Source organism: Carcharhinus amblyrhynchos, chromosome 13, assembly GCF_965287045.1.
Source record: "Carcharhinus amblyrhynchos chromosome 13, sCarAmb.v2.hapA, whole genome shotgun sequence".
Lineage (NCBI taxonomy): Eukaryota > Metazoa > Chordata > Chondrichthyes > Carcharhiniformes > Carcharhinidae > Carcharhinus > Carcharhinus amblyrhynchos.
Window position 1 is genome coordinate 47,508,821 of NC_137336.1, and position 15,482 is coordinate 47,524,302.

Below are 15,482 nucleotides of genomic sequence, written 5' to 3' on the forward strand. Positions count from 1 at the left end.
AGCCCCTTGCTCCCACCACCTCCCTGGGCAGCAAATTGTGGCTAAGAAGTTATGCAGGAGCACTTAACTGAACTACTATGAAACATGTGGCAACTTTAAGGCATCTGCAAATGCCACCCCAGTTACTGAAAGCATAATCAGTATCAGTTATCAATACTAAGAGTGTGCTATGAGGTACCTGGCCTAAACACACTCGAGAGTCAAAGGGAAAAAATCATTCCACCGATTTCTATTGCTTTCATCACTGCCTGAAGGTCTTTGAGAATCTGCTTTATGATATTGTTGTAATAGTGTTTAAAATAGGATATCTTGTGTAATTAAGAACATAAGAATATAAGAAATAGGAGCAGGAGTAGGCCATCTAGCCCTTCAAGCCTGCCCCGCTATTCAATAAGATCATGGCTGATCTGAAGTGGATCAGTTCCACTTTCCCGCTTTCTCCCCATAACATTTAATTCCCTTGTCTGTCAAAAACCTATCTATCCGTGACTTAAATATATTTAGCGAGGTAGCCTCCACCACTTCAACAGGCAGAGAATTCCAGAGATTCACCACCCTTTGAGTGAAGAAGTTCCTCCTCAACACTGATCTAAACCGCAGCGCCCCCCCCCCGCCTTATCTTGAGGCTGTGCCCTCTAGTCCTGCTATCCTTTCTGAGCAGGAAGAATCTCTCTACCTCTACCCTATCCATCCCCTTCATTATCTTCTATGTCTCTATAAGATCCCCCCTCATCCTTCTAAACTCCAACGAGTACAGACCCAGTCTATTTAGTCTCTCTTCATAGTCCAACCCCCTCTTCTCCAATATCAGCCTAGTGAACTTCCTCTGCACTCCCTCCAAGGCCAAAATATCCTTGCGCAAGTGCAGCGACCAAAACTGCACACAACACTCCAGCTGCGGCCTCACCAGTGCCCTGTACAGTTGCAGCAAGACCTCCCCTATCCCCCTCGCTATAAAGACCAGCATCCCATTCGCCTTCTTGATCACCTGCTGCACCTGCAGACTGGGTTTTTGCGACTCATGCACAAGGACTCCCAGGTCCCTCTGCACCGTAGCATGCTGCAGCTTTTCGCCCTTTAAATAGTAATCCCTCCTACTATTATTTCTGCCAAGTGGATAATCTCACACTTGCTAACATTGTACTCCATGTGCCAGGTCCTCGCCCACTCGCTCAGCATATCCAGATCCCTCTGCAGACTTTCCACACCCTCCGCGCAATTTGCTTTTCCACTCATCTTCGTGTCATCAGCAAATTTCGTTACCCTACACTCAGCCCCCTCCTCCAGATCATCTATATAAATGGTAAATAGCTGAGGCCCCAGCACCGATCCCTGCGGCACTCCACTAGTCACCAACCGCCAATCAGAATAGCACCCATTGATACCAACTCTCTGCCTCCTATTAGACAACCAATCCTCTATCCACGCTAACACCCTACCCCCAACTCCATGCACCCTAACGTTCTGAAGCAACCTTTTGTGAGGCACCTTATCAAACACCTTTTGAAAATCGAGAAACACCACATCCACCGGTTCCCCTCTGTCTACTGCACTAGTCACATCCTCATAGAAATCCAATAAATTTGTCAAACACGACTTCCCCTTAACGCTGCATCTGCTCTATCAAACCATTCCTTTCCAGGTGCCTCGCTATTTCTTCTTTGATGACGGATTCAAGCATTTTTCCAACTACTATTCACATATTCACACATAACTAAGAGTGTTTTGCTCTGCCCTTAACTGCACTGAGGCTCCTACTCTATTATAGCTAAGTCTCTCTGGATGGTAACACTTTGCTGAATGCAGCATGCGACAATAATATTGGAGACACTGCAAGTGAAACAGACTGAGTTGTGATATATGAGAATCTGTTTAATGCAGCTTATAGTACCTTTGGGAAATTCTAGTTCCACAGTTGATCCCAGAGAATGTTCTTCACAATCTGTGTTCAGGTCCAATGACTGCGATTCAGACTGATGCTCCCATTTACCTAAAATGATTCTCAGTATTAACTTGTTAAAATATATTACTTTATCATTTATTACATACCCTAAATATAAGGTTACATTCTGAGCATGAGGTTTTGAAGCAATATTCAACTACCACATTTTTCATTTGATCTTTCCTTCTGTAACTACACTCTGAAGACTGAACAAAACGCCTCCTGAAGAAAAACAGACTTTCATTTATATAGCACTTTTCATGACCACCAGATGTCTAAAAGCACTGAACAATTAAGTACTTTTGAAATGTAATCAATGTTCACAGTGAGGAAACACAGCAGGCAATTTGCACAAAGCAAGTTCCAACTAACAGCAATCTGATAATAACCAGATAATCTTTTTGTGATGCTACATGAGGAACAAATACAAGTCCATACACCAATGATAGCTCCCCTGCTCTGTTTCCAAATAGCGCCATGGGTTCTTTTAACATTCACCCAGACAGGCAAATGGGGAATTGATTTAACACCTCCTTTCAGAAACATTCCTTCGGCACTGCATTGGGAAGGCTGGCCATCATAATCTTCCAAACAGCACATGAATAAAATAAAGCATCATTCATCACAAATGTGGCAAAACACGTAATTTTGGCTGGGACTTTACCATCGCACCCACAATGATACCTGCTGCTGGTGGGACCAGAAATTCTTGACCTTTATCAGTAGCATAACAGCTTAAAAATGAACTCTCCATTCAGATTTAACATTTTCCAGTATTATATTACTTGGTAAACATATAAGGGTTAAGTTTAAAGTGTATTTATTAGTATCATAAGTAGGCTTACATTAACACTGCAATTACGATACTGTGAAAATCCCCGAGCTGCCACACTCCAGTGCCTGTTGGGGTACACTGAGGGAGAATTTATCATGACCAATGCACCTAATCAACACGTCTTTCGGACTGTAGGAAGAAACCGGAGCACATGGAGGAAACCCACACAGACATGGGGAGAACAAGCAGACTCCACACAGGCAGTGACCCAAGCTCAGAATCAAACCTGGATCCCTGATGCTGCAAGGTAGCAGGGCTAACCATCGTGCCCCACTTTTCCTTTCCACTGTGCCTGAGAAATGCTTAGATCCCATGTATGCAACAAAAGAAAGTGGCACCCTAAGGCCAAGAGGACATTTTTTTGTCCTGATGTGTTCCTACGGACCCTGGTGTGAAGGTGGTAATTACTTATGTCCACAAGAGGTAATGCAGTAGCACAGGAGTACGAGGCCCTGCAGCTTAGTCCTTTCCAGTTGGAGGATATATGAGTGGAAAAGGTAACAAGGATTAAAGAAACAAAAAAAATTAAGTCCCTTTTTCTCTCAAGGACAGCCAGAAAGAGGTAGAAAAGCAAAACTCTGCCAGTGCTGGAAACTTGAATGAAGAACAAAATAAAACAACTGGAAAAACTCAGTAGTTCTCGCAGCATCTGTGGAGAGAAACAGAATGAACGTTTCAGGTCAATGATTTTTCGTCAGAACTGAAGAAAGATGGAAATGTAAGTTTTTAAGTCAGTGGAAGTGGGGAGAGGGCAAGAGGAACACGAGAAGGACTACGATAAAGTTACACGTTTTGCCACATTTGTGATGAATGATGTTTTATTTTATTAATAAGCTGTTCAGAAGATTATGATGGGCAGCCTTCCCAATGCAGTTCTCAAGGAGTGTTTCTCAAAGGAGGTATTAAACCAAGACCCCATCTACCTGTTGGGCAGATGGTAATCCTGCAGGGGCAATCAAATAACAAAAGATTTCAAGATGTAACAGCCAAAGAGGATGGTCATAAAGGAACAAAGATTGTGTCCACATGAGGCATGAATTTATCTTTCTTTAACCTTTCAAGTTGCATTTAGAAAGAAGTGTAACCTATAGGCTACCCAAATGACTGAAGTCAGATAGCCCTGATAGATCACTGCTCAAGTTTTATCGCAATGGCTGCATTTTTCAAACAGCTTTCCATTGCAAGGTACTACCAAAGGGTAATAGGCCTGTGCTTGGATGCATTTGGCCTCGGTTAATAATCTGAAGCTGCGATTAGGAGCAAATTCATGTAGCATCCAGCAGAGTGAACCATTCCACTTAACCCATGCAAGGGTGAAAAAGTCAGTGAAATTAGGCCATTATTATTCAGATTTTAAATCTTGAGAATAATATTTAGTAAGTTTGTTCATAATTTGCAAGTTCTAGGTAGTTTAGGACTTAATAGCAAAGTAATCAGTGGTCAGGATTTTTAAATGATGTAATTAGATGAGAAAACTAGTTTAACTGTGCACTAAACTCATGACGTGGGCAGTTTCATTTTACACCATCACATTTCCACTCTGTGTGGTGCCTTCACCTTTGTCAAAAACATAAACTTCTTTGGTAAAAGGAATTTTCAAGGATGGCCAAATGTCATTGGATCACCAATTACAGCTGCTGTAACTAATGTTTCAAAATTAATTTGCATATTTATTATGATATTTAGGTTAGAAATGCACCCAGTAATTGGGTAATGGAATTTTACATAGGTTTTCTTATCTATTATTACCTAGTGCCATTTTATCTCCATGTGTCGATTCTGCATCTGATTCAATAGACTGCCTCTGCAGATCGGACCAGTAACCCGAAGAGTTAAGAGATACAAAAGGGGATTGTTTCCCTGTAAGGAGATAAAATGAGTGAGAGTTAAAAGGTATTTATAGCAGAGACTACAGACCATTGAAGAGGTAGAACACAAATTTTAGAATCAGAATCCCTTGAGTGCAGAAAGAGGCCATTCAGCCTATCTCTGCACCAACTCTCCGACAAAGCATCTCACCCATGCCCACCTTCACAACCCCATGTATTTACCCTGCCAATCCTAACCAAGGCATCTTGGGACATTAAGGGGAAGTTTAGCATGGCCAATCCACCTAACCGGCACATCTTTGGATTGTGGGAACAAACTGGAACACCTGGTGGAAGCCCACGCAGACACAGGGACAACATGCAAACTCCACACAGACAGTCATCCAAGGTCAAAATTGATCCCAGGTCCCTGGTGCTGTGAGGCAGCAGTGTTGACCACTGTGCCAAGCATGCCAGCCACTCATATGTGTGAGTTTCATGTCTGATTTCACGTACAGTAAATTCTGAATTCCACTTAAAATAACTGTTATAGTACATAGAAGTAGAATCAACCATGTTATCATAGAATTATTGAATCCAACAGTGCAGCAGGAAGCCATTTGGCCCATTGAGTCTGCACCAACCACAATCCCAGTCAGGCCCTAACCCCATAACCCCATTACCCTAGCTAGTCCCCCCTGACACTAAGGGTCAATTTAGTATAGGCAATCCGCCTAACCTGCACATCTTTGAACTGTGGAAGGAAACCAGAGCAGCCAGAGGAAACCCATGCCGACATGGGGAGAATGTGCAGATTCCATACAGACAGTGAGCCAAGCTGGGAATCAAACTGGGTCGTGGCGCTGTGAAGCAGCAGTGCTAACCACTTTGCCACTGTGTCACCATCATTGCTTGTTATTGTCATGTGAACTCTGATTGCCGGTGAAAAAGGCATCAGCAGAAGCTTAAGGTAGAATATAAACTCAGCATTTTGAAGTGAGAGTTTCCCCCTTCAGCTTTCTTCCATTCATTCTAAAGTCACAGGTAGGTCTTAAGCATCATTCTTCATTTGCAAGCCTAAACGTAACTATTTTGGATGTTTTTCCACCATAAAAAATTACACTCTGCTGTGGGGCAAGAACAGACAACAGTATGCATTGTATTTGTCTGGAGATGACTGGCTCCACAAGTCATCTCAGCTGATACTCTGGTTAACAACAGAGTGTTCACTGTTCCTGTACAAAGTCTGAGACTGTGGTTGTTCGGTCAGATAGGTGAATTTTAAGTCTCATGAAAGGGACTGGCTTGTTTGGATAAATGGCTTTTTCCCTTTCCATAAATACAAATTTCTCACAGTGAATCTCAGCTCTCAGTTCCTGGATGAAGGGCAGCATTTTATGCAAATCCAACACCTTCAAATATTGCAACATACCTATTTCACAAAATCACATGAACTGTTGCAACAATCATACTAATCAATCTGTAACTGTAAACAGAATGCAATATCATCTTTCCTGGTAAGTGTTAGTCTATTTAAGTAATGTAGAAAAGAGGGCTTCAGATTCCGAGGGTGGGGGATCCAGTTCAGGAGCAAGAGCACCCATACAACTCAGATTGGTTGCTCTCGAATAGGGAGGTAACAATGTCCTCACAGATAGATTAATTCTTGCAGAGAGGGAGGGTTTAAACTAAAATGGGAGGGGAGAGACACAAAGATGTGGGAGTGCAGAAGAGAGACAAGAAGCATAGACAACTAGGAGCAGTAATTAGCAACATAAAAAAAAGTGTAAAAGGACAGTTCAATGGAGCAAAAACGCAAAGAAAACCAACATAGTATGCAAATACATGTGTTTTCATGTGAGGATTGTTAGAAATAGGGTTGAGAAGTTGTAAGCACAAGCACAAGTACAAGAAATAATTTTTAATCAATTTGCTTCTAGCTCAGGGAAAGGAAGCAGAGTGGCATAAAGTGTTGGAGAAGGAAGTAGAGAATATCCAGGTAATAGTGATAATATAATTAGGTATATAATAGGTACAGAGGGAAACAAGGAAATATCAATAGTGAAAATACTGCAAAGGCTATGGGTCCTGGCAATATGCCGACAATAGTAATGAAGATCTGTGCTACAGAAGTTGCTATGCCCTGATCCAAGCTATTCTAATACAGCTACAGCACTGACATCTACCCAACAGTTGGAAAATTATCCAGTTAGGTGCTGCACAGAAAAAGTAGGACAAATCCAAACCAGTCAATTGCCACCCCATCAATCTACTCTGGATAATCAGTAAAGTGATTGGAAGGATTCTTCAACAGTTTTACTGAGCAGCTCTTGCTTAAGAATAATGTTCACTGACGCTCAGTTTGGGTTCTGCCAGGGCCACTCAGCTCCTAATCTCATTACAGCCTTGGTTCAAATGTGGACAAAAGAGCTGAATTCCAGAGGTGAAGTGACTTTCCTTGACACCAAGGCAGCATTTGACCAATTATGTCATCAAAAATGGAGTCTCTGGGAATCAGGAAGAGGGCAATCATCTCAGATCCTGAACATCACTGAGTTCCCCTGGGTAGTCTCCTCAGCCCAACTACCTTCAGCTGCTTCATCAGTGACTTTTCTTCCATCGTAACGTCAGAACTGGGGAGGTTTGCTGATGACTGCACAACAGCACTATTTGTGACTTCTCAACGCAGTCCATGTCCAAATGCAGCAAGTCATGTCCAAAATCAAAGCTTGGACTGACAAATGGCAAATAACATCTGCATGACAGAAATGCCAAGCAACAACCATCTCTAACAATAGAGAATCTAACTACTGCCGCTTGACATTCAATGGCCTTACCATCACTGAATCTCCCCGCTATCAACATCCTGGGGGTTGACCAGAAACACAATTGGACCAGCATATAATTACTGTGGCTATCAACAGCAGGTCAGAGGCTAGGAATCCTGCGGTGAGTAAGTCACGTCCCGACTCCCCAAAGTCTGACCACAATCTACAAGACACAAATCAGGAATGTGATGGAAAATTCTCCACTTGACTGAATGAGTGCAGTTCCAACAACACTCAGGGGTTTTACAACATCCATGATAAAGCAGCCCAGCTAACTGACGCACTATCCACAAACATTCAATACCTCTACAACCAACACAATAGCAGCTGTGCGTAGCATCTACAAGACACACTGCAGAAACTCACTAAGGTTCCTTAGACAACACTATCCAAATATATGACCACTACTATCTAGGAGAAGAGCAGCAAATACATAGGAATAGCACCAGAACTTCCCATGCAAGCCATTCACCATCCTAACTTTTTTTATTCATTTGTGGGACATGGGTGTCGCTGGCTGGCCAGCATTTATTGCCCATTCCTTGTTGCCTGAGGGTAGTTAAGAGTCAACAACATTGCTGTGGCAGTGGAGTTACATGTAGACCAGATCAGGTAAGGATGGAAGATTTTCTTTCCTAAAGGACATTAGTGGACCAGATGGGTTTTCCCAACAAACGATAATGGTTTCATGATCATCAACAGATTCCTAATTCCAGATATTTTTTATTGATTTCAAATTCCACCATCTGCTGTGGCGGGAACTCAGGTCCTCAGAATATTAGCTGAGTTTCTGAATTAAGAGTCTAACGATAATACCCTTAGGCCATCGCCTCCCCCGAGTTGGAAATGTATCAGCATTCCTTCGTTATTGTTGGATCAAAATCCTGTAATGCTCTCCATAACAGCATTGTGTTTGTATCTACACCACATAGATTGAAGCAGTTCAAGAAGCCAACTCACCACCACCTTCTCAAGGGCAATAAATGCTGGTCTGGCCAGCAAAGCCCATATCTCCTCAATGAATTTTAAAAAATAGCCACCGGGGCAAGAACCATTATCGATGATTTGGAAAGCGATCTAGTGCAGATGAGCTGGAAACAAAGTTTGACCAAGGAAACAGTAAACAAGCAATCACAGATCTTCAGTGGAAAATAGTTTGGGCACAAATCGAGCACATTCCCACTCGAGGAAAAGAAGGAACACCCTAAGCTCAAGCACATGGGTGAAAAGGAAATAGAGGTTGAACTAAATGAGAAATAGGAGATTTATAACAAATCTCAACCACTGAACATGATTGGAAATAATGCCGAATGCAATCTGCAAGCGGGGGCACTGAAGGATATACAAAAGGCAAAGAAACACGTGAGAATGAAGGTGATAACATAAAAGGAAGCCCAAAAATTATTTTTAAACATATAAAAAATAAAGCCGAAATTAAAGGAATAATATGGGATGAGGGACAAAAATGGAATTCTTCTTGTAGAGGCAGGGGCATGACTGAGGTTCTGAATGACAATTTGCATCTGTCTTCACAAAAGAAGTGAATGCAATAATGTTGCCATAAATATTGGAGAGTCAAGATAAAGAATACTAGACAGGATAAAATTTGGAAGTAGGAAGATTGGCTTCACTCCAAGTCAACCAGTCACCAGATCCAGATGAGAAATACTCCAGGTTGCTGAGGGAAGCAAGAGTGGAGGTAGAGAAGGTGCCGGAGTGTTGGTGGGACTGCAAATGTTACACCCCCATTCAAAAAAATGGAAGACAGATATACCTGGCAATTACTGGCCTATTTAATGTCAATAAACTGCTAGTGACAATTGCCAAGGACAAAATTAATTCTCATTTGAAGAGAGATGATTAAATTAAGGATAGCTAGCAGAGATTTGTCAAAGACAAATCGTGGCCCAGACTTTCACCATGGCTGGGATGCTCTTGCTCCCAAATATGGCATTTCTCATTTTAATGGGGAAAAGACTGGACTTAACTCAGTGTTTACACAAATGCACTTTACAGGGACATTTGGCCATTTGACTCATCAACTACCTCCTCTGAAATGGGATTTGGTAGGCCAGGAATGTGAAACCCAGCAAATGCACACTACACCAGCTAAGAGCTGGTAGATTTGTTTGTATACCTAAGGCACCTCCTTGAAGAGGTAAGGTATCCCTCTTGATCTGACCCCAGAAAACATTTGGGAGAGGGCATATTTTGGGAGAGATAAGGCACCCTTTGCGATTGTTAAAAGTAGACATGATTATGCGTAAATGTGCATCAATCCGTTGGAAATGTCAAAGCCTTCAAAGAACTGTCAACCTGTCAAAGAGCTGCAAAATGCACTGGAGCTGTCAAAACTGGCAATGGATTTAATTCTACTGGGCCTTAAATTAAAATACAAACATCTGAAGTTCAAGAAAAATCAGTGTCTGACATTTCATTCTGTCTCTTGACAGGAGCCAATTATATGATTTGTTTAGCAGTGACTAATTTTACAAACCATCATTATCCCAGTGGGTGCCTGTTATGTGGGCAATTTGATTGACAGCTCCAAGTTGTTATAGAATAGAAATGTTTGTTTTCATAAGTGATTAGTTGAAGAAATTTCCATGCAATTAATTTTTTTAAGTCAATGATGGAACTTTTTGTTTGAAATAGTAATTTCATCAAGAGACAGTTTATTTTATGTCAGCATAGGGGGTGGGAGGAATTATCCATGGTGGGTACTAGATGAGTTGGCATGGAGGGGCTTTGGGTAAAGGATGATAGTGGGGGCATGCATTGGCAATAATTGGCACTGAGTTGATACAGGATCTAAATGGAACCATGGGGATGTGGCAGCATAGAGACCATGAGCAGACGTTGGGGTGGAGTGGCAATGGGGGAATCAGAGTCCTGGGAAATTAGTAGGGAACAGGGGAGGTGAGTGGGGAATCTATGTTTGAATAGATTGGGGTGTATGTGTGAGTGTATGTTGAGGGGGAGGTGGATGGTTAAGTCTGGAGAATTTTTTTTTGTTTTAATCAGTTTTATTATTGCATTCAACCAAGTACTGAAGCACTCAGACCTTCTGCTCAACCCACCTCTGCACCCAGCAATCTTTGCAGACAATCCAGAGAATCATAGTGACAGGTTAGTTTCACAGAGCCGGGAAATCTCCCATCTCTGCACACCCCCAACCAGGAGCAAAACTCTGGACCCACGTCAGATTAATCTGATTGAGTTCTTCAATGACGTAATGGAGAGGAACAATATAGTGCCATGGACATCATACATGTGGACTTTGAAAAGGGATGTGATAAGTACCTTATAATAGATGTACTTTGGTTGAAGGTTAAATAATGACTGGTAACTTGGGTATCTAATTGACCAAGGTATGGGAGGCAGAGACTTCACTGAAGTGAACTATTGCAGTGAGGTTCACCAGAGGTCCAAATGAGGACAATTTTTTTTTCCGTTTTATATATGCTGAATGTATAAGGAGTACAATTTTGGAGCTTGTAAAATGTTTGACAATGCATTCGAAAGTGACAGGAGTGAAATTTGGTGATGTAGTAAAGTGTGGCAAACTTCATGAGGACATAGATTGATAAAATGTGTAAACACATGACAGGCACAATTTAATATGGATTACAGTGAAGTATTACTCTTTGGGACTAACAAAGTGGAGAGGCAGTATAATTTTGTACTTTGAGAAGATGTCAGAGTAAAGGGAACTGTGGATGCTTATTCACAAATCTTTGAAGGTGACAGATCAATTTAACAAGGGAATAAAGAAAAAGCTTGGAAATACTTGGCTTTGCAAACATGGAAATCATGCTAACATTTACAAATCTCTGGGTAGGCAGCAGTATTGTCTCTATAAGGAAGGAGAACCATTGTCCTTTCACAAATGGGCTAGTAATGAGAGGTTTGAGAGTGAAAATAATTGGTAAAATAGCTAGAAGAGAAATGGGGAGATTTTGGGCCTGCTTCTCCCATCGCAACCTGCAATTTTTCTGGTGGTCAATCAGGAGAATCGCATGTCGGCCTGCTTCCACGATTTGCACGTGCACTGGGAACACATATGCGCCTCCCAGAGACAGAGAACAGTCGGAGTTGAGACTGCACTGGAAACCGGCGGGAAGAAAGGTAAGTAATTTGAAGCTTTTTTTAATGTATTTTAAATATATTTTGCAAGTTGTTGTCAGGCGTGGCATGGAACTTGCCAGGCCCTATAGCATCTCCCACCCCGTCAGGAGTGCTTTATTCCGGCGAGATTTACAATAGCTCCCCACATTCGTGGAACTAGCAGGAGACCCTGCCAGAATGAAGGGGGGAAGCAATCGAGCGGGCAGTGGGGGGGGGGGGGGGGGGGGCATGGTGCCTCCTAGGCATGAGCACCCTGGCAGTGCTAGCCTGTGCCCCTAGCATTGCCCAAGGGAAAAAGTGCCCATGCCCAAGAGCATCTTGGCACTGTCCACCGGGCATCAGGCAGTGCCAAGGGGGCAGGGCCTATTGTGGGAGGGGCCTAGGGACAATTTATGGGGGTGATGGGTCCCACTGCCACACTACATTGGGATCGGTCTAGGGTGGAGGGAGGGCAGCAATTGGGGCAGGCTGGGGGGCGGGGTAGTGGTCTGCTGGGGTTGAGCCTGCCTCCCTGGGGGGGTTGGGCTTGCCCAGAGAATTATTGTAGGGGCTGTGATTGGGTTGTGGGGGGGGGGGGGGGGGGGGTGGTGGTGGTGGTGGTGCTGGAGTGTAACTATCTATGTGGAGTCTGCACATTCTCTCCATGGGTTTCCTATGGGTGTTCCAGATTCCTCTCAGTCCAAAAGACGTGCTGGTTAGGTGCATTGGCTATACTGAATTCTCCCTCAGTGTACCCAAACAGGCAACGGAGTGTGGCAACTAGGGGATTTTCACAATAATTTCATTGCAGTGTTAATATAAGTCTACTTGTGACACTAATAAATAAACTTTAAAACACATAAAATCCAGCGAGTTGCTGTTCAACATCCTATTCATCTGCCCCCAACATGTCTGATATTTTACAGGGTGCAAGGGAAGATGGATCCCATCACCTCCAGTATTTTACCAATGTGACAGGGGAAGACCCATGCCTTGTGTAAAGCCTGGCAGTTTTAGCTGCATGGTTCCCATGGCACACCAGAGGTATCTCCACCAAGGTCATGACCCCCCCTTAATCCTCCCCCAGAGCCCTTAACTGCACACCACAATCTCTGACCCCAGTCTTTATTAGCTGTGGGGACTGTCTGTAATTTCAGTACTAGCCACTTCTCCTGGGTGGCACTATTGTTGGGACTATAGACCCACCAGCCAATTTAATTGGCCAGCAGCTCTCGAAGGCAGGACATAGAAGCAATTAACGCTGTGTCATTGGGTGCGTGGGCACCCCCTCCACTAAAATCGGCATTTTAGCCAACGAGAATGTGGGCAGCGCCTACAGTGCCTATAAAATTCAGCCACTGGATTCAATGGGGGATCAGAAGGATGGCAACAAGCATAGGTTCAAATGCAATCAAATCTTCCTGAAGCTACAAGCATAGCAAGTACACAAGTGCCGGGAAAACTAGCTCCAGCATGAGAAAATCTAACCATCACCTCTTGACATTCAACAGCATTGCCATCTTCAAGTGCGTCAGCATTAACATCCTGAAGGTCACTTATGCCCAGAAACTGAACTCTTCTAGCTATATAAATACTATGGCTCCAAGAAGAAGCCAGAGATTGGGAATTCAGCAGACAGTAGCTCATCTCCTGACTCCTCACAACCTGTCCATCATCTACAAGGCACAAATCAGAAGTGTGATGGAAGACTCTTCAATTGCCTGGATAAGTCAGACCCCAACAATGCTCAAGAAGCCCAACACCATCCAGCACAAAGCAACGTGCTTGATTGGCATCTCCTCCAGCCCTTTAAATATTCTCTCCCTCTATCACTGGTGCAACAGGGCTAAATGTGTACCATTTTGCACTACAACAACTCGGCAAGCGTCCATCAACAGCATGTTCCAATCTATAACTTCTACCACGTAGAAGAGTGAGGGCAGTAGGTGCATGAGAACCTGCCAGTTCCCCAACAAGTCGCACATCAAGCTGATTTGTAAATATATTGCCATTCCTTCACTGTCGCTTAGTCAAAATCTTGGGAAACCTTCCATTGTAACACTGCAGGCATATCCACACCACACAAACTGTACTGGTTCAAGAAGTCAGATGACAACTACCTTCTCAAGGCCAGTGGCAATAGGAAATAAGTGCTGTGTTTGCCATGATGCCCACATCCCAAGAACAAACAAAAAAAACATAAAGTTACCTCTGTTCAAAATACTGCAAGTAGGAGTTAAAGACAAACCTAAGTGGTCCCTTAGCCAATATATCTGAGAAATGCTCAGAAAATAATGATGGGCAATTGAATAACAAACAGGAGAAAGAGAATCTATGAGTATATCTCAACATATGATTACAATGGGTAAGAGTGAATTATTTGTAAAATGTCTTCAACCAAAATTTTTGCATGGCTATTTCTACCAGGTCTTATCCAGCCAACCTTATGCATTCCATGTGAAATACAAAAGAGGCTAACTATACTACACACAAAAAAGGCTCCTGTTTCTGATGGGCTCTCAGTTGCAGTATCAAAGACCTGTGCATCAGAGCTAATCACGCCTTGTTCTAGTACTGCATCAAACTGTTATCAAATTTAACTTGCGGAAGAAGACCAGATATATCCAATCTACAAATTGACAAGATAAATCTCACAAATTGCTGCCTGATCAGCCTACTTCCCTGCTCCCAAGATAATGAAGTAACTCATGCCAGCTTACAGCAAGACTTAACCAACATCTAGGCTTGGGCTCACAGTTGACAGGTAGTACCTGTGCCACACAAATGACAGCTGATGACCATCTCAAACAAGAGAAAGTTCATCAATCTTCCTTTGACACTTAAAGGTCACTAAATCACACAGCATTTTGACGAGGACATTTATCTTCATACATTTTTGGGTTAATACCCTAGATTTTCCTTGTTAACATCATCTTCAGGGCACAAGCATCATAAGGCAGTCAGCAATAAGTGGAGAATGTCTGCACCACCTTCTTAGGATTAACTAGAGATGGGAAAGGAATATAGCTTTGCCTTTTCTCTCAGATTCAGAGAACATTATTAAAAAAAAGAACATTTTTTAAAGAGACAGTGCCTTCATAGTAACACTTTTCATACATTTCTTCATTTATTTTCTAACACATAGCAAGATGATGTAAATTGGTGGGAATATGTCAACATGACAAAAATACTTCTAAGCTCTCCACCGTCTCCAGCCAAGTAAAAGATTGCCAAACATTTACTGATGGAACAGACTGATCTGGCCACAGTTGGGGTTTGAGATCAGTTCACTCTAAGGTGGCTCCATCACTCCCAACAAGATCCAAACCATAAGAATTACTGAGATAAAGTTAAAATAATCAAAACAAAACATTAAATTGATCAAAGTTCAAATATCTGCTGAATACTAAATCTGAAAAACAAACCAAGCCTAAAGACTTCAATGTGGCTTCATAACAGCAACCAATTATCTCTTTGAGTGCTTTGACTGGTGATTGTTATATTTCCTCTTGCTCAAATTCTAACCTTAACATCGCCAATACTTTGGAGAAGGACATTCTCCTGATTACCTCAGTTCATTGAAATGATATCTCAAACATTAAATCAGTGGAAGGTGCCTTCGTGTCACTTCCACTCTCTGTCTTTCAAACACACCTACTACAGACATTGGTCTACCTGTTATGGGCTTATCTAAACCTGACACAAAAATGCTGCTCCCTCATTTTACAAGACAGTTTTTCAAGGCAATGTTCATTTACTCACTGGTTTCTGAGCATTGCAGGGTTGAAGCCAAATTGTAACTAGTGGAGACTACACAAACACCAGCTTATTACACAACACTGGGGATTAAAGCTACACAGCAAGTGTATTGATCTTACCAGGACTGGCATGGTTGCCAATTCCTTTTTTGTTATCTTATATATACCCAAATTGAAACTTCCATTAAATTAAGCAAACAGAAA

General features: G+C 42.4%; 1 protein-coding gene across 4 annotated transcripts in view; it reads right to left on the minus strand.

Moving 5' to 3' along the window:
- sh3tc2 (SH3 domain and tetratricopeptide repeats 2) overlaps positions 1-15,482 on the minus strand; it is a 79,083-nt gene that overhangs the window by 50,059 nt on the left and 13,542 nt on the right. For 3 of the 4 annotated variants that reach the window (XM_080201649.1, XM_080201650.1, XM_080201648.1), the window contains exons 4-5: positions 4,527-4,637; positions 1,892-1,990 (exon numbers count right to left, since the gene is read on the minus strand). The exons of the other annotated variant lie outside the window; for it this stretch is intronic. In XM_080201649.1, coding sequence (XP_080057775.1) covers positions 1,892-1,990; positions 4,527-4,637 — 210 coding nt within the window. The remainder of the gene's footprint in view (positions 1-1,891; positions 1,991-4,526; positions 4,638-15,482) is intronic. 4 annotated transcript variants of the gene reach the window in all.